Source organism: Elephas maximus, chromosome 25, assembly GCF_024166365.1.
Source record: "Elephas maximus indicus isolate mEleMax1 chromosome 25, mEleMax1 primary haplotype, whole genome shotgun sequence".
Taxonomy (NCBI): Eukaryota; Metazoa; Chordata; class Mammalia; order Proboscidea; family Elephantidae; genus Elephas; species Elephas maximus.
In genome coordinates, this window is record NC_064843.1 from 24417147 (window position 1) to 24435145 (window position 17999).

The 17999-nt window shown below is 47.6% G+C and overlaps 2 protein-coding genes across 14 annotated transcripts in view; one reads left to right on the forward strand and one right to left on the reverse strand.

The window, feature by feature from the left end:
- The window catches only part of TOMM34 (translocase of outer mitochondrial membrane 34), a 35692-nt gene that overhangs the window by 2751 nt on the left and 14942 nt on the right, over nt 1-17999 (forward strand). Inside the window, exons 2-7 of one of the 3 annotated variants that reach the window (XM_049869855.1) lie at nt 1619-1733; nt 3098-3250; nt 5521-5690; nt 8503-8650; nt 10720-10846; nt 12891-13010. In XM_049869855.1, coding sequence (XP_049725812.1) covers nt 1619-1733; nt 3098-3250; nt 5521-5690; nt 8503-8650; nt 10720-10846; nt 12891-12995 — 818 coding nt within the window. In that variant the 3' untranslated portion in view covers nt 12996-13010. Of the gene's footprint in view, nt 1-1618; nt 1734-3097; nt 3251-5520; nt 5691-8502; nt 8651-10719; nt 10847-11095; nt 12067-12890; nt 13011-17999 lie in introns of those variants that run through there. The other 2 variants (XM_049869854.1, XM_049869853.1) reach the window with 2 other exon arrangements.
- The window catches only part of PABPC1L (poly(A) binding protein cytoplasmic 1 like), a 34333-nt gene continuing 30682 nt past the window's right edge, over nt 14349-17999 (reverse strand). For 5 of the 11 annotated variants that reach the window (XM_049869847.1, XM_049869840.1, XM_049869841.1 and 2 more), the window contains 3 exons: nt 17408-17495; nt 15889-16019; nt 14349-14950 (listed from right to left, as the gene is read on the reverse strand). In XM_049869847.1, coding sequence (XP_049725804.1) covers nt 14729-14950; nt 15889-16019; nt 17408-17495 — 441 coding nt within the window. In that variant the 3' untranslated portion in view covers nt 14349-14728. Of the gene's footprint in view, nt 14951-15338; nt 15414-15888; nt 17024-17407; nt 17496-17999 lie in introns of those variants that run through there. The other 6 variants (XM_049869842.1, XM_049869843.1, XR_007515453.1 and 3 more) reach the window with 6 other exon arrangements.

Genomic DNA, 17999 nt, shown 5'->3' on the forward strand with positions numbered 1-17999 from the left:
TCTTCAGTCCCTTTGGGCATGTACCTAGGAGCAGAATTGCTGGTTTGTGTGTTAACTTCATGTTTAAATTTTGGAGGAACCGTCAAACTGCTTTCCCCAGTGGCTGTACCATCTTATATTCTCCCCAGCCGCGTATCGGTGTACGAGCATTCCAGTTTCTCCACATCCTCACCAACACTTATTTTTCATTTTTTGTTTATGTCCATCTTGTTGGATGTGAAGTGGGTAGAACAGTAACTTTAAAAGAACTTATTAAAAAAAAAATCTTCATTTCTTAGTGCTCCTATGACAGAAACACCACAGATGGGTTTCTTTAACAAATTTATTTTCTCACAGTTTAGGAGGCTAAAAAACCCCTTTGCCATCAGGTCAGTTCCAACTCATAGTGACCCTTATAGGACAGAGGAGAACTGGCCCGTGGAGTTTCCAAGGAGCACCTGATGGATTTAAACTGCCAGGCATTTGGCTAGCAGCGGTACACTTAACCACTATACCATCAGGGTTTCCCGAGGAGGATAGAAGTCTGAATTCAAGGCTTTCTCTCCCTGTGGCTCTGGGGGAAGGTCCTTGTCTCTCTTTAGCTTCTGTTCCTGGATTCCTTAGCAATCTCCAGTCTCCACCTGGTGTGTATCTTCCCCTCCATTTGTGCTTCCTTCTCTATGCCTAACCTGCTCTTTTGCATCTCAAAGGTGATTGGCTTAAAATAAACCCTACACTGTTATGGCAATGGGTTTTTGGTTATGGCTTCATTAATGTAACAAAGAAAGTTCTATTCCCAAACAGGATTATATCCACGGGTACAGGGGTTTAGGATTTAAACATATTTTAGGAGGACCCATTTCAATCCATAACAGGCCAAAAAAAAAAAAAGTGCTTCTGAGATTCCTGAGGGTAAAGGCTGCCTTTGGAGAACTTTCAACCCCTAGAACTGATCCATAGGGTTTTTTGGACGTGATCTTTACGGAAGCAAATTGCCAGATCCTTCTCCTGAGGAGCCTCCAGGTGGGTCTGAACAGCCAACACTTAACCATTTGTGCCACCAGGGCTCCTTAAAGAACTGTCAGCTCTCTAATAATTTTCCACCCCGCTGGGTGGCCTGAATCCTTCCCCTGATTAAGTTCTTCGTAATCCTGCAAGACCTAGCTCGGATATCACTTCCCTGGCAAAGTCCCCTGTGACTTGACAAGGTAGAGTTAGTCTCTATATCGCCACAACACTTGGTCAGCCTGTTTATTACAGCAGGTACCGTACTGTTCATTATTTTTGTCATTAAGTTTACATGCTTTTTGTACTAAGATTAAGTACACACACACAAATAGTTACAGCATGGATGTCTTTAAGACAACCAGCTATTTCATATTTTTCTTTGCCTGGTGTACCAAGTTCAGTGGCAGGTGAGTAAATGAGAATATGCTTGGTGCCCTTGTGGAAGGCAGAAAGGTCAGTGTCCTCACTCTCCTGTAACAATGACAAACATGCCAGCCCATCAGACCAACAAGCCTAATCAGTTTAAGTCATCTCTGCTGCCTTTCACCAGAGCCCAGAGAGCTTGGGGTGGGACATGCAGTCCTGTGTCCCAGGCATCAGTTTCCCAACCTCATAATCTTCTCTCTTTCAGTCTCCACGAGAGCAGGTTCTTCGGACCCTGAAGAAGAAAGTGTTCTCTACTCCAACCGAGCGGCATGCCACTTGAAGAATGGAAACTGCTCAGACTGCATCAAAGATTGTACTTTGTAAGTGACCAAGGATAACTTTCAGGATGCCTGAGGGTCTCAGAAGAGGGGGCTGGGTTTATCCGGCTTGTACCTTTTGTGGGCTGATCCTACCAGTTACATCAGTGGTATTAGGAGGTGGCTTTTCCCAAGTCACTGAGAATGGGGGGTCCCATTTGGTCCTTACGGCCCCTGACTTTTTTCAGGAGTCTCAGCTGCACTGCTGCTGCAAAAAGAGTAGGCTGGGCAGTTCAAGGTAGGTCTTAAAGTCTCTGTGATACTGAGGTCCTGAGATGAGGTGGAATTGCATACCAGTGATTAGCTTGCCCAGTTGTTTCCCTGATGTGTGTGTGTGTGTGTGTGTGTGTATTTGTAAGAGAGAAGAGGGGAGGAAGAGATGGGGGTTAATAGAACATCTTAAAAGAAAGAAAATGAGAAAGTGGTCTTTATCAGTGACCAGCTGTAGGAGTCCCAGGGTGATGCAAACAATTAACACACTTGATTGCTAACCAAAAGGTTGGAGGTTCAAGACCACCCAGAGGTGCCTTGGAGGAAAGGCCTGGTGATCAACTTCCAGAAAATCAACCATTGACAACCCTGTGGCGGACAGTTCTACTCTGACACACATGGGGTCACCATGAGTTGAAATCAGCTTGACAACTGGTTACTACTGGTTAGAGGACATTGAACAAATTTTTTATCATCTGCCTTCTCCAAGCTATTTTATTATTGCCTTCTCTCATCACTGAACTCACGCATGTACTGTAATATGTTCTCAGATCTGACGTCCTATGACATTGCCTTAGATGCTTACACTGTGATAAACAGCTGAGGAGGGGGGTGAGCATGCTCACAGAGCCTGGACTCAGTTGGTTTGTACCAGGCCCTGTGTCAGGTTTGCTTCCTTTAGTGCTCATAGCCACTCCATGGGGTGAGTTTACCATCCTTCCCGTGCGAGAACTGGGAAGCTGAAGATGGGGGCAGTAAAGTGATTTGCCTGGGATCCCAAGGTGGAATTCATACGCTACCGCATATGACTCCAAAGCCTCTTCTTCCCACCAGGCCACAGCTCAGGAGAACACATGGGAGCATGCTGAAAATCATGAGGCATTCACTCTTGACTTTGGGGGGATTGAGACTAGGAGCACTGGTACACATGCATACGATTTCCATAATATTAGTGGTTCTCTGGCCTGTTCCTCCTTTCTGTTTCAGTCCAAGTCAAGAAGTCCTTGTTCTAAGGTTTGAGATTTTTAGTGGTATCTTAGCCAGAAGTAACCTCCAATATAACAAAGTGCTGCAGTTGACCTGCCTGGAAGGAACTGTGTGGCGGAGTGCTGGTGGCTCAGGAGCCAGATAACAAACACTCTTGCCTCCCACTCTAGAGCACTGGGCTTGGTTCCCTTCAGCATTAAGCCTCTGCTGCGACGGGCAGCTGCCTATGAGGCTCTGGAGAAGTACCCACTGGCTTATGTCGATTACATGACTGTGCTGCAGATTGATAAGAGTATGACGTCAGCCCTGGAAGGCATCAACAGGTGAGCCCAGTTCACTGCACGCAGTCTCTGTGGAAACCCCTTGTCCTCCTTGACTGGGTCTGGGCAGTACTTGGGATGCCTTCTGGGGAGATCCTTCTGGACTAGGCTTAGGAAACTCCTGATGAGTATTGGGGGGTGGAGGGGATGTATGGAAGAAGCAGCTGCTTTTGTATTTAGCAGGTATTTGAGAAGTCAGAATTACTTCTCAGCTAAGGATGGGTCGGTGAGGACAGATCACAAAGGGCCTGCAGTTCATGGGCCTGGACTTTATCCTGAGCACAACGAGGCATCAGGAGAGGGACTTTAGCAGCCTCATAACATGAGCAGGTTTGTATTTTAGAGAAAAGCTCATTGGCTGCCATGTTGAGGGATGGCATGATGAGAGACAGTAATTTGTGTATGTGTGAGGGAACGGTAATCCAGGAGGGTGGTGGAGATAGTGGAAAGAGAATGGTGGGACCAATTTAAGGGATGCTATTTTTTTTTTTTTTTTAATGAAGTATATCAGCAAGCTTGGTGGTTAGGGGGTGCTAAGAAGGGAGGAACAGAAGAGGCTATCTAAGAGAGGTTGTTGACATTGAGATAGAGATGACTGAGACATGAGTGCAGAGATGTGAGGAAGGCAGCAGGAATTTACACAGGTTGGCAGCAAAGAGAATATACAGGCCAGACATTCAGATTTGAGAGTCATCGGCACGGAGGTGCATTGAGGTTGGGGGAGGAAAAAACACCACAGCAAGAGTGTAATGGGAAGAGGATGGAACTCTGAGAAACTCCCAACACTTGAGAGACTGATAAGGAAAGCTCAGAAAGGAGGAGTAGCCAGAGAGGTAGGAGGCCAGGTGGAGCATTTAGTGTCACGGGGGGGAGTGTTTTCAGAAGGATGGAGATGCCATTAGTGTCAGGTGTTGCAATGAATTTAAGTAGCCCAAGGGTTTAGCAATGAAAAAAAAAAAAAACTTTTTTTTTTTTTTTTCATTGCAATGAAGTAGTCACTGGTAATTCAGTTCAGTGGGGTCAACAGCCAGATGGCTGTGGATTTAAGAAGTCTGGCTGTTCAGGGAGGGAGGGGAGCGTCCAGGAAGGGTTTTGTAAGTGAAGAAAGAGTTCAGGGGATTTAAATGCTGAGGTTGGAGTTGATACAGAGAAAAGATGAAGATCTAGGAGAGGGTGGTGTTGGCTGAGCGAGGGCCCTGCGAGACAGGCGGAGATGTTCTCTTGTGGCAGGAGAGAAGTAAGTAGGAAGGGGTAAGAGCCCATGCAGGTAGGTTTGTACTTAAGAGTATGAGGAAGTTTGCTTTGAAAAAGGAGATGGGTTGGGGAACAGGTTTGAGGAGAGTAGAGGTTTAAAATAGCTGGGCCAACCAGGAAAACAGCTTTAGGGGCCTAGTCGGAGACCCTGAATTTGTAGTGGTGTCAACCTGTGTGGTTTTCATCCCAGTAGCGTATAGGAATGTGGCTGTAGGAGCAAAAAAAGTGTACAGTTGGCTTTATCCACACATTCAATGTGTATTTATAGGCCCCGAGGGGTGTGGGCAGTCTCCTAGTACTACAGATCAGTAGTTAACAACATGAACACAGCCACTGAGCAACATTTTAACCCAAGACTTAAGGAACAAGCGTCAGCTGGGTCTAGAAGGTGGGAATGGGAAGTGATAGAGGAAAACGGATGTGTAAAGCCGTGGACTTACAGACAAAAGGGAACGTGGTACACAGTGTAGATGAAGACGGGGGATGGACCAGATCTCACAGGCCGTGTTAGCCTAGGGAAATGGAACCAGTGAAGGGTTTTAAGATTTGCGAATGACTTGATATGATTTGCATTTTTTAAAATCTCGAGTATTTATCAAATGCCAAGCGCTTGCATGGCCTTGTACTAGATCCAGTGAGAAAGTACAAAATAATTAGAATACATGATCCTTTCTTGGTGAATGTGTGGTTTTACGGAGGCAAGGTTTAGGCATCTTGCCTCCATAAAACCATAAAAGGCAATAGATCACCACTATGAAGTTAACGTAGTGTGGCCAAGCTCGAGGGACAGGCAGGGAAAGAGCGTCCTGGTGGTTGATCTGAGAAGAAGGCATTTATGGGTGACAGGCTCCTGTTCCTTTCTTGCAGCATGAAGGAAGGATAGAAAAGGGGGTGGTTCAGACCAGGAGGTGGATGAGAACTCTGGCTCTTCTGAAAAGGCCTACCTCCCTTGGCTTTATCAGAGGACGAGTATCTTCTTGGCCCAGCTGGAAACCTTGCAACCTTGCCTTCCTTTCCAGAATGACCAGAGCTCTCATGGACTCCCTGGGGCCCGACTGGCGTCAGAAGCTGCCTCCTACCCCCGTCGTGCCTGTTTCAGCTCAGAAGAGATGGGATTCCAGGCCTTCGGAGAATCACAAAGATTCAGCTAAAAGCAAACCCAAAGAACCCACAACAGCAAAGAACAAGGGTAAACTGTGACTCCCTCCCCAGAGAGTCACGCAGTCTCCCTGCGACCGTTTTCTTTAGCGTAGTCCTGTAAAGACTGGCCTTGTTTAAGCTGCGTTGTACAAGTAATCTTATAAACAAAGTTAAACAACAACAACAAAAAGTTTTAACCTTTTACAGACTGTTTTCTTAGCTACAGTGAGGGTGATGATAAAACCTACGCAGCAGCTGTGAGGATGAAATACTGTAAGGCATGTAAAGCTCCCAGCCTGTGCGAGTTAGTGCCCTCTCTTTCCTCTGGCAGCAACTGGGGTGTGTCACTTAGGATGCTTTTGGTACCAAGAACAGAAAACTCAACTTTATAAAGATAATATAACTGAAAAGGCGAGAGATTCAGGTTCAGGCGAGGTTTTATCTAGCATTTCACTACATCTTCAGGCTCTTCTCCATTTCTCTGCACTGCGCTCCCTATTGGCTCTCCTAGTAGTAAAATAGCTGCATAGTTCTTGGCCTCTCATCTGTACACCATGCCTCAGGACGTGGAAAAAGAAAGAGACAAAGTCTTTTTCAGATACTTCCTAGGAAAAGAGATCTCTTTCCCCAAAGCCCCTAGCTCACGTATTTTCTCAACTTTTTCTGGCCTACATTTGGTGACAGGTCATACTCTGAACTAGTCACTGTGACCAGGGGATAAGATTTCATGATTAGCTCAGCCCTAAGCCACCCGCTCCACCTCTATAGCTGGAGGGCAGTGCTTCCCCAGAAACACACTCACTGGCTGAGGAAGGGTGAACTCCTGGAAGAGGATGAGTAGGAGAAGGGAGATAAAGCTGGGAAGCCTGAAACGGGAGACCGTCCACCTCTGCTATGTAAGGTGGGTTGGGGAGGAGCTGCTTCGCAGCAAGGGGCTCAGCTGGAATCCCTGACGCTGATCCGGAAGGTGTTCTCAGCCCAGCATGCTGCAAGTATTGAGCATAGGGAGGGCCAGGGGAGCAGGGCTGGAGCCCTGTAAATGACTTGTGGGTGTTAGAGAGGGTAGGCCAGGGGTAGCACTCACTCTGGTTTGTGGGAGCCTGGTAAGTATTCCCCACTGTTCCCTAGATGGGAGCATTGGTGGTTTAGTAGTAGAATTCTCGCCTTCTATGCCGGAGATCCAGGTTCAATTCTCAGCCAGTGCACCTCAGGCACAGCCATCACCCATCTGTCAGTGGAGATTCCAGACTAAGGTGGACTAGCGAGAAAGGCCTGGTGCTCTTCTTCCAGAAGACAGCCAGTGGCAACATCCCTTGGGTCACAATGATCTGATGTGCAACTGATCATGGGGATGGTACAGGACCAAGCAGCATTTTGTCCTGTTGTGCGTAAGGTCACCAGGAGTCAGGAGCCAACTTGACAGCAGCTAGCAACAAAAAAGAAAAGTTTTTTTTTTTTTTCAAAAAAAAAAAAGGGTTTACAGACTGTTGTCGTTGTTAGGTGCTGTTGAGTTAGTTCCTACTCATAGCGTACAACAGAAACACTGTCTGGTCCCATGCCATCCTCACAATAGTTACGCTTGAGCTCCTTATTGCAGCCACAGTGTTATTCCATCTCATAGAGGGTCGTCGTCTTTTTCCCTGACCCTCTACCTTACCAAGCATGGTGTCTTTCTTCAGGGACTAATCCCTCCAGATAACATATCTGGACTTAATGAGACAAAGTCTCACCGTCCTTGCTTCTGATTCTGGCTGTTCTTCCAAGGCAGATTTGTTCGTTCTTCTGGCAGTCCGTGGTGTAGGCAATATTCTTTGCCAACACCATAATTAAAAGGCATCGGTTCTTTGGTCTTCCTTATTCATTGTCCAGCTTTCACATGCATATGAAGCAATTAAAAACTCCATGGCTTGGGTCAGGTGCACCTTAGTCTTCAAGATGACATCTTTGCTTTATAACACTTTAAAGAGCAGTTAAACTAAAAAAAAAAAACAACGGAAGGAAGCACAGAATTCAGGATAATGGTTTCCTCCGGGATGGACTGAGTTGGGTAGGGGCCATAGGGCTTCGGAGGTCTTAGTAATGTTCTGTCTTATAAGCCGGGGATCAGTGCAAGGGTGTTAGTTTTATTCCTAACGCCTTACCCTGTCATAAAAATTTGGTAGTTTATAGTTTTTAAAAACTAACAGAGCAGGTGGTGTTGGAGCTGAGTCTGGAGTTGGTTCAGTGGGGCTGAGCAGCGAAGGGCCTGAGCACCAGGCTGAGCAGCTTGGATTTCACCTTATTCTCTCTGCAAAGGCTGGGGCAGAGCTGCTTGTTAGTGAGGAAGGACACTCACAGGCACAGACCAAACCGGAGTGGAGGAATAGTGGGCCCATCTGCCCTTTTCTGGAAGCCAAAACTACCCCCTTTCTTTACCTGATGCTTGTTTATTAGCACTTTTTCACCTGCTTTAAGTTTACCGAGTGCTTGGTACTTTCTCGTATATTCTCATATTTGATCCTGCCTGTGTGGAATAAGTATTGTCCCCACTGTATTGGTGAGGAACTTGAAGTCTAAAAGAGTTAAGTTGGTCACACAAGACCTTCCAGCTACTGAGTGACAGTACCAAGGCTAGAACCTGGGTTGCTTTTTATCATGTATGTGGTGTGTATCAGGGGTTCCCAACTTCTTTTGGATGAGAAACTATGTTTAATTTCCCAGAAGCCATAAATTCGGGAGAAATCAATCAGGAAGATGCTTTACAGTGTAGCAAACTTGTGGGGAAGAGAGGGTTGGAGACAACTTCGAAGAGATGCTGCTGAAGAGTTCTCATTGATCTCACTTGGTACCTGCTCCATGTTTTTTTCCCTCTGGATGTCTAGTGCCTTCTGCTGGGGATGTGGAGAGAGCCAGAGTTCTGAAGGAAGAAGGCAATGAGTTTGTAAAGAAGGGAAACCATAAGAAAGCTATCGAGAAGTACAGCGAAAGCCTCTCATTTAGTCACCTGGAATCCGCCACCTATACCAACAGGTATCGTCTACATAACTGCTGGCCTGGGCGATGCCAGGGCATTGGGTTTTTCATCCCATGGTCTTCACTTGGACTTTGGTGGGCTCTTCATTCTGAGCATTTATTCAGTGTAAGTCAAAATATGCATTCATACCTTTGTCAGTCATTGTGAGGTAGGTACTCCTGGGAGCATTCACTCTCTCTTAATGGGGTAGAAACAGAGGGATGCCAAAGGGTAGCCTGGGTTTTGGCAGCCCCCCTGCCCGGAACTTTGAGTAACCACCCCAAAGAAGTATAAGTAAAAGCAGCGGGCTTGCTATACAAATATAGCCGTAACACACGGCTCTTCGTCTCTCCTCTCTCCACCCTCCCCTGCTCCTTACCCCATGGCTTCTACCAGAGCCTCCTGTTGGAAATGTGGCACTGTCTCCTCTTTGAGAGCACTAGCCCAGAGCTGGGGTGTGGAGTAGCTGTGCTGGCTGGGAGCGAGAGGTGACCGGTCTGGCTGAGGGGTTAGCCTTGGAGACGGTAAAAGGCCCCGCCCCAGGAGCTGCTGTTGATGGTCGGTGATTCTCACCACTGTCAGATGAGGGGCAGAGAAGCTCCACACATTCAGCCAGGGATCACATTTGATCCAAACATTTATTATAAAACATTTATTTAAAAATGTTATCTTTTTCTCCTTCCTTACCACATGTACACATACTGCTCTCTAGTTCAAAATTCTTGGATCTGCTACAACTCATCATTCCTTATCCAAGATCCTTGGGATGAAATGTGTTGCAGAATGTTTTAGAAAGGTAATATGGCCCACATACTGAATTACATTACATCCCAGCAGGGTCTGGGGCAGCTTGCTGAAGTCAATGACTAGTATTTCTACAGTGAAACACATGGGAATTTCACACTTATGAAGGGTAGGATAAGAAAAGACTTAAGTAGCCTCATGTTAGTTCACATCAGGCTTTGCCACCAAATGAGTTGAAAATAGAACTTTTAGTTAATAATGCTTTTGGGATTTTTGAGTTTTGATTAAGGAATTTGGGGCCTACAGTTTTACTGGCTGGTTGGCCCAGGGGTGCCTCAATTTGCCAGGCTAACTTGAAAAAGAGGGCTGCAGCCCATTTGTTCATCTTTGTGTGGCATCTCCTCACACCTCCTCGGGGCTCTCTTTCGCCTTGCTTACCTCACACTGCTGGGGACCTTTATTAACCCATTTTCCTGGATTTTTACCACAGCCAGACAGGTTTTTTTTTTTTTTTTCTGGATACTATTCTTTATGTACATTTATCTATACCACACAGTTTTAATTACTGTTGCTTTATAATATCTTTAAGGCTGGTCTTTTCCTCATTCTCTCTTATTGAAGATCCCTGGCCATTTTCCCATGTTTGTACTTCTAGCTAAACCTCAGGGTCAGTTTGATAAGGTCGAAAAGATAATCATGTTGGGCTTTTGGTTGTGATTGCATTGAATTTATAAATTCAGAGAACTGATAACTTTATGCAAAACAGAATTTTCTATCCATTGTGGCTGAAATTACACCATATCCTGGGGACCGTGTTTTAATGCTCATCCTTGTGCACCTGTATGGAGCAGTGCAGTCTTTGGCTTATTTCAATCCTCGTTGTGCCCTGTATTTCAAAATAAGGTGCAGACGTCTTTACATTTCACCCCTCAACACGTCCACGTGCATATCAGGAACTAGAGTTCAGTATTTGCTTATGTGTTTTTTTGGTAGATAATTTTTTAATCGGTTAGGGGAAGGCTTCAGGAAGCCTTTTCTTTCCTGGAAGGAGCACGGTATGTGAGAGCGAAGTAGAACGACAGATCTAAACGAGATCAGAATCTGCGGTCACGCAGACCTGGTTTGAATCCTAGTGCTGGTACTTTGAGCAGGTCCTCTCACCCTTCCTCTAAGCCAGTGTTTTCCACCTATAAGAAGGGGCTGCAATTGTTGTGAGGCTTTGCAGAACATATAAAGCAACTAGCAGAGAAGGTGTTCAGCAAATCTTAGATGACTCCGCCAACTACTTTGGGTGGACCCCTGGGAAGTGACTGACACCTCTGAGACAGTCTGTCCCCATCAGAGCACTCTGCTACCTGGCCCTGAAGCAGTACAAGGAAGCAGTGAAGGACTGTACGGATGCCCTCAAGCTGGATGGAAAGAATGTGAAGGCATTTTACAGACGGGCTCAAGCTTACAAGGCACTCAAGGTAAAAAGATCCTGAGAAAAAGCACCAGTGTCGCTACTGATTGTGTGCCTGTGGTAACACTTCTCACGGACAGTCCAGGTAAGGGCTGTCTGCCACTTTCCTTCCATAAGGGGCCCCAGAGTAGCTCAGGGCAGGCCTGCCGGCTGGGGGTTGAGACCCCTTTGCCGTCTCAGCCGCTGTCCCCACCCCAGCTGGATCCCACAAGCTGTCAGGGTACCTTCCCCACACCCTTCTCCTCTCTTCTGCTAGGACCATAAATCCAGCCTTGCAGACATCAGCAGCCTCCTGCAAATTGAGCCCAAGAACGGCCCCGCACAGAAGTTGCAGCAGGAAGTTAACCAGAGTTTAAAATAAAACCCCAAAGGGGCAGCAGGAAATCTCTGCCTGACCTTACTCAGAGAAGCCAGGGGCCTCCTTCCTCTGTGCCTGCTCCTGAGACCCAGCACGCCCCAGAGCGAGCTCTGAACACCCGCTTCTCCCCTCGAGAAGCCGTGGCCTCCTACCCTTTTCCCCCGAGGCTTTGCTTGTTCACATTAAGTGCAGTGCAGTTCTGCTGGAAAAGGTCCCTACTAGAGCTGATGTATGAGGTCCATGCCCTGTTGCCCACTCCCTCCTACCTCAGACAGCTAGTGGGTCACACAAACAGGTCTCATTAGCAAACTTCTGGCTTTGTCCCTCCCCTAAGCATGCTTCAGACCTAGTGCACGCACCTCTGTAGCTTCACCAGACCCCACCTCACTGTGATTAATCTCTTCATAGGAGCAGCACTGAGCTCCTGGGTAGAAGCACAGGTTAGAGGTAAGGGATACTCTAGAAAACCCTGGCCCTGCCACTTCCCAGCAGCCTGTTGAGCTGGTTCTCCAGGGCTGTCCTCCCCGTCCTGCCTTTGGCAGTCTCCTGTGTTCTGAGCCCCAGTGCCTTTTGTTTGGGTCCTCATTTGATGGGTTTGCAGAACCCTGATCCTTGATGGTTTTGTTTTTGACCCTCTGTGCTGCTGCCTCCTGCATGGAGGTGCCTGTTTCAAGAGCCTGTGGTTGTGGCTGCTCTGCTGGGAGGTGGGAGGGGAAACAAGGCCTCCCTGAGGCCAGTGCCCTTCCTCTGTGGGCAGGGCCTTGCCGCCTCCAGACCTCCTAGTTCTTTGTAATATGTTGACTTTTGAGTTGAACTGCTTTTGTTGAACTGTGTGTGTAAGCTATTGCATTAAACGTCTTCTACATAAATGTCTGTTGTACTTTCATTTGTGCTTTTCTCAGTTCTGTGCCTGGAGCTTTGTAGTAAAAATAACGAAAGCTACTGCTTTTGTGCATTCGTCTGTTCGTTAAACAAATGTACTGGAATGTCTGCATGGGCCAGGGACTCTCTGTAGCGCTGGGGAGGTGAGTGAATGAGTGGACCTGGTCCCTGCTCTCAGGAAGCTGACAGTCCAGAGCGGAGGCAGGAAGTCATTCAGATAATCACACAAAGGCAAAACTGCAGAATTGCAGCAGCTTAAGCATTTTGGAGGAGGAGCCAAACAGTGCTTTACCTGTCTATGTGGGAGATTTGACCCAGCTGAAGAAGGGTCCCTGAAGAAGTCATGCTTGAAGTGAGCGCGGAAGGATGAGCAGGCAAGCCCTTGGTGGTGGTGTGGGGAGCATCCCAAGCAGGTCGAACTCGGATGGCAAGGCCCTGGTCAGCAGAACAGCATGAGTCCAAGGGACCAAAAGAAGGCCAAGTGCAGCTCAAGGAGACAAAGTATTGAATGGGGCAAGGCTAGAGTGTTTTAGGACCTGGCCACAATTAAGGGCTGCCTGCCCTTCCTGAACTGTGTCCTTAGTAACTGAAGTGGACGGTTTTTACTATCCCTTCGCTTCCCATCACGTACAGTGCTAGGCAATCTTCAGCTGTTAACCACCCTGCTCCCAACCTCTCTGAAGGATGAGTCTTGCTGTCCGAGCACTCAGACCTCCAAGCTGAAGTAAATTTTAGTGTCCAGAGACAAACTCCATGGGTGTGCCCAGGGGACCACAATTGGAGCTGTTCCCCTTTTATTACCTCCTTTTAGGCAGGAGGACCAGTCTCATTTGCGGCAGGATTAAGCAGGGACATCCAGGCAGTTGACCTACCTCAGCTTCTCAGGCCCAAGATGACAAGTGTCTGGATTTACTAGTGAAAACAGGTGAGCCAGCACCACCTTGAGGAGAATTTTTTTTTTTTTCACTTTTAAAATTTCAAAGAGAATAGTGTACCAAGCCTCCTTGTACCCATTAGCCATCTTTGAAACTTAACACCATTCTGTCATTTCCAAAGAGACTCTGAGCAAGACACGTTACGAGTATCAGAATTTCTCCTTCCTCAAAGGTTAACATTTCTAGGAATGGAGGCACCAGATATTGATATAACTGTCGTCATGGTCATGACTGAACTGTTTTCCCCTTAAGGGAATGTAAAAAGTCATTACATGGTGATGACAGGGTCTTCCGGAGACCTGTGTTGGGACCAGGTCATGCAGGGTCTGGTAAGTCATGCAAAGCTTGTCCTTATGATAATGGGAAGCTTCTGGGGGATTTATACACAGGTGAGACATCAGATTTACATTTTGAGAAAAGCACTTTGACTGCACCAGGGAGGACAGATTGGAGGCGACCAGAGTAGATGCAATTAAACCATTTTTCCAGCTGAGCTCCAACTACCCAACTAGGATGGAAGCAGATTTGGAGAGAAAGAGAATGATCTGCGAGCAGGAGGTAAAATGGATTTCACATGGGAGAGGACAGGGACAGTGAAGTGGGGGCAGGGGTGAGGCTCAGGGTTTTGACTTTTGCAGCAGAATGGACAGTGAGGCCACTTAATGGAGACAGAACACTGGAAGACCACAGAAAGGGGAAGGAGAAACAGTGGGGAGGAGGCTTAAATCATCATCCTGGTTTTAGACAGGAGTTTGAAATGTTGAGCTAACCAAGAGGCAGTGATGGGTAGGCAATGTTATACAGGGGCCTGGAGCTCAAGAATGGACTGGGCTGAAAAATGCACGAGTCATCTGGGAACAGGTGCAAATTGAAGATGGGGTGGTAAATTCCACAGCCTAGAAGAACATGGAGAGAGAAAGAGGGCCCAGGATAAGGCTGAAGAAATGTCAGCTTTCAGCATTTGGGGGGAAGATGAATCTGCACAGGGGATAGTTTAAAAGCAGCAGTGACCATGGGATGGCAGTTTGAGTGGCGAGAGTCTGAAATAGTATTTGGGGAGAATGGAAGTATGGGTAGTAGAGGTGGGATGGCAGAGCAACCTTGAGGGCTTAGTTGAATTTATGGATGGTGACTTCTAAGCAGGATCCACCGTCTGCTGGGTTATGGTTTTCTCTAGTGATTTGGCTATTCAGGTGCAGGGGAGGGTGGAGAGCTGGGACACAGTACCCTGATGTGAGGTGAGCACTAACTCACCCGAAGAACCTATCTGACAGCCTCCCCCATTCCCAGTAGAGGAGGAAAACCATGACCTGGGAAGGTATTCTAAAGTGGTTCTAGAAAGTTCCTCTTAATTATATTCATTAACCCCTTAGCGGGGAGCCTAGAAGCAATTGCTTGATTCCAGGGTGTTTACCTGCACTGCATGATGCTCAGCCAAGAGTCCAGAAGCACCATGCCCATTGGGCGTGGGCACCTGTAGCTTTCTCCATTTTCTTGGAGCTATGCTGTGGTCCACTGCATGGTGGTGATGCCCATGTACTCAACCACCACACTGTTGAGGGCAGGTACTTTCTAGTGTGGGGCTCTTACAAATAGTCCTGCTCAGTTCCTGATCTAGGGCATACACCCTGGTTTACTAACTTTAGCTCGTCTGGGTTTCTGTTCCTTACAGCTAAGGCACCAAGCCAGTCAAATGTACTCTGCCCCAGCTCCCTCAGATACAACAAGGCCTCCTGGGAGGTGAGACAGATTTTGCAACACTTTTAATACACAAAGCAAAGGTAAAGGCATGGTTGGGTGACAAGCCTTCAGTCCACACACACAGCTTAAGTACAGATACAGCCCAACTGGGAAACAAGTCACAGTTTACAGCCCTTGTAGCCAAGAGCAGGAGACAGTGTTCTCTTGCCAGCCATGGGAGAGAGGATTCCATTTTCTGGGGAGCAAAGGGTAAAAATAAACATTTCAAAAATATAGTAAACACGGGTCTTCAGTTGTAGACTACCCAGGCCAGGCCAGGCCTTGTGGCAAACAGAATGGAGCCAGGCAGTGCCCAGGAAAACTCCAAGTCATTCTGAAGGAGGCGAGGCAGGACAGCTGGCAAGACAGCACCTCCCTCCCTCTGCACTCTTAACAAATAAACCAATCCCAGGCACACAGTGCCATTTCCTTTGATGCTCACACTTCCCCCAAACTCCCTCTTGGTGCCTCAGGGAAAGTCAGGGACCCGATAAGGTGCTTGGTGAGTTTGTGAAAATTCTCCCTGTCCAGTTCTTTTCAGCTTCTCCTGGGCCTGGCTGCTTCTGTCACCCCACCTCACCCACCTGGCTTCAGAGCAGGTCTGCTCTCGGGTGCTCCATGGCCTGGTGTGCCTGTAGCACTGCCACTGCCTCTTCTATCTGTGGGGCAAGGGTGGAGGGGCTTTGTGCAGCTGCCCAGCAGGGTCCCAGGAGGGTGTGGACCCTGTCCCACCCCCACCCTCCATGCTTGATCCAAGAATTCCCCACCCTCCATGGCGTTTCTGCAGAGCCATCATCCAACTACAACTTGCAAGTTCCAGTGACAGAAATCCACTGTCACCTTCTTAAGACAGATGTGCATTTCTATGCAGCTAGAAGAAATTTAACCCTTACATTGGGTCAGAACACAGCTCCTTGCACCCAAACCTTGGAGCAAAAACAATCCAACTGCTAAAGGGCTGAAGTAGCAGATCCTTTAAGGGCCTCTCCCATGCCAAGATTCAGCAGATCGTGCAGTATTAGCAAGAAGATGAACTTTATGTGGCCAAGCAGCAGCACATTAGCTTGTCTAGAAGATGCTAGCTCTCCTGCCCACTCGTACTCGGAACTCCCTGCTGCCCCAGCTCTGGCCTACCTTGGCTTGGAGGGACTCTGGGGACTCCAGCATGAGCAGTAGCTCCGAATTGTCAATCTCGAGCAGCATGCCCGTGATCTTGCCAGCCAGGTGGGGGTAGACACCGTAGATAAGGGGGTAGAGCCGCTCACCTGTTCAGAACAACCTCTGAGGGCTTTTGCACACACCTGGGATGGCTGATACCCTGGCACTCCACGATGGTATTGTGGAGTGGAGCAGTGAGGACATCTGGGTTCTTGTTCCAGAACTGCTCTTTCAAGGCTGTGTCACCCAAATTTACTGGGACCCTCTTTCCCAACCATAAAGTGGGCAGGGTAAACCCCACCTTAAAAGGATAGTTTGAAGAAATTGATTTTGAAGGAAAAAAAAAACTTTGATACCAAAAAAAAAATTTTTTTTTTTTGATACTACAGGTGAAGTAATCTGTAAGTTGGTTTCTCCATTAGGTAAAGTCACTTTCCACCATCAAGGATTTCTAGTGGCAGGGCCTGATGCTGGTGGTCAGCCCACCTCAGCAAGGTATGGTGGCCCTAGCCAGGACAGGGTGCCTTAGGTGGAGTTAGAAGGGGTCTTCCCATGACAAAATTGAAGATGTTTATGGAGAGCTGCTAGCAACGCCTTAACCTCCATTAAGCCCACTTAGAATTTTTCTTTGGTGGGGGCAAGAGGGGTGCCAAGAAAATGGCAAAACCTGAATGAGCTTAGGAGACAAGGGAGTGGTGGCAATGGCGGCCTTCAGTGACGGGCCTGGAGAGCTTGGCGGCCATAAGGAAAAGGATCTGCCAACCAGTAACAAGCCTGCTCATTCATTCGGCAGTTAGTGGCATCCTAAGCAGGGCTTGTCCTAGACACTGGGGATAGAGATGGCATGACAAGTTCAGAGTCCAGTGGGGAACGACATTTATCCACCCAACACAAGCTTATTCCCCACCTCCCTGCAATGGGCACTGGGAGACGGAGGACATTTGGCAACAGCTTCCTCCCATTCAGGAGAGGTGCCTAGAGCTGCAATACCCACCTCGTGGGCCACTTTGCAGCAGAAACTCAAGGCTATACCCTCACTTCTGCTTCGGATCCCAATCTCCCCACATCTGGGATCTCTCCCAGAGTAAGTCCGAGTCGTAGAAGACTAGAGCTGGAAGAAACCCAGGGACCACTGGTCTGGCAAGTGTTGTTAGAGAACAGGGAAAAGAGGAGTCACCGTTTAGGAAGCACTAAGTTTCTGTATACAACAGCGATGGAAAATGTGGCAATGGGTGTCAGCAATGGCTGCACGACATGAGTAATGTGACTGATGTCACGAAATTGTACACAAGAGAAACAAACTGGCAAATGTTGTGTTATGTATGTTTTTAACAACTAAAAAAAAAGGGACAACAAGGGCCTAGTGGGTTAGCAGGATGGTCAGTGGCAAGGCTGGACCGTGTCCTCACACCCCCTGGCTTCCAGGGAGTTTCCCAGCAGACCAGCCACCTCCCAGCCCTTCTCTTGCTGCTCTAGACGAGCACCAGCCACTTACCAATCATCTGCTTTTGCTCGTGCGGCAGGGCTGCAGCCAGCATGGATGCGGTCAGGGGCTCCTGTCTGTGCATAGGTGACTCCAGGACCTGTACATGGAGCAAGGGACACAGCCCTCAGCCACTGAGGACACACAAGGCCTTAAAGCACTTGCCCTGTCCAGTAAACACAAGGTTTCCAGGAAGGCTCCCTGGAGAAAGGGAGCAAGGAGCAAGGTCTGGAAGAGTGGGTGGGGTACAGCATCCCTAAGGAGGGCATGGTGGAATAGAAAACAAAGTGGAGCTCTAATGTACAAGTTATTCGTGGTGCTATGAATATTAGCAAGTGAAAGCCACACTCTATACTAGTCACTTCGTGCCAAATAAAATACTTTTTATCTAGTAGCTTTATGGCCACATCCTGTATACTTCTGACCCCTTCACATCTTGGTAACTTTAAAAGGATTCTGATGTTTAAAGACTACTTCTTATAATCAGACTTACTAGATCCATCCAGACTGGGGAAACCTCCGAAATCTAATGCCTGGAAATAATCTTTAAACCTTGAATTGAAACTACCCCATGAAGCAATCTTTAAACAAGTTTTTTGCTCAA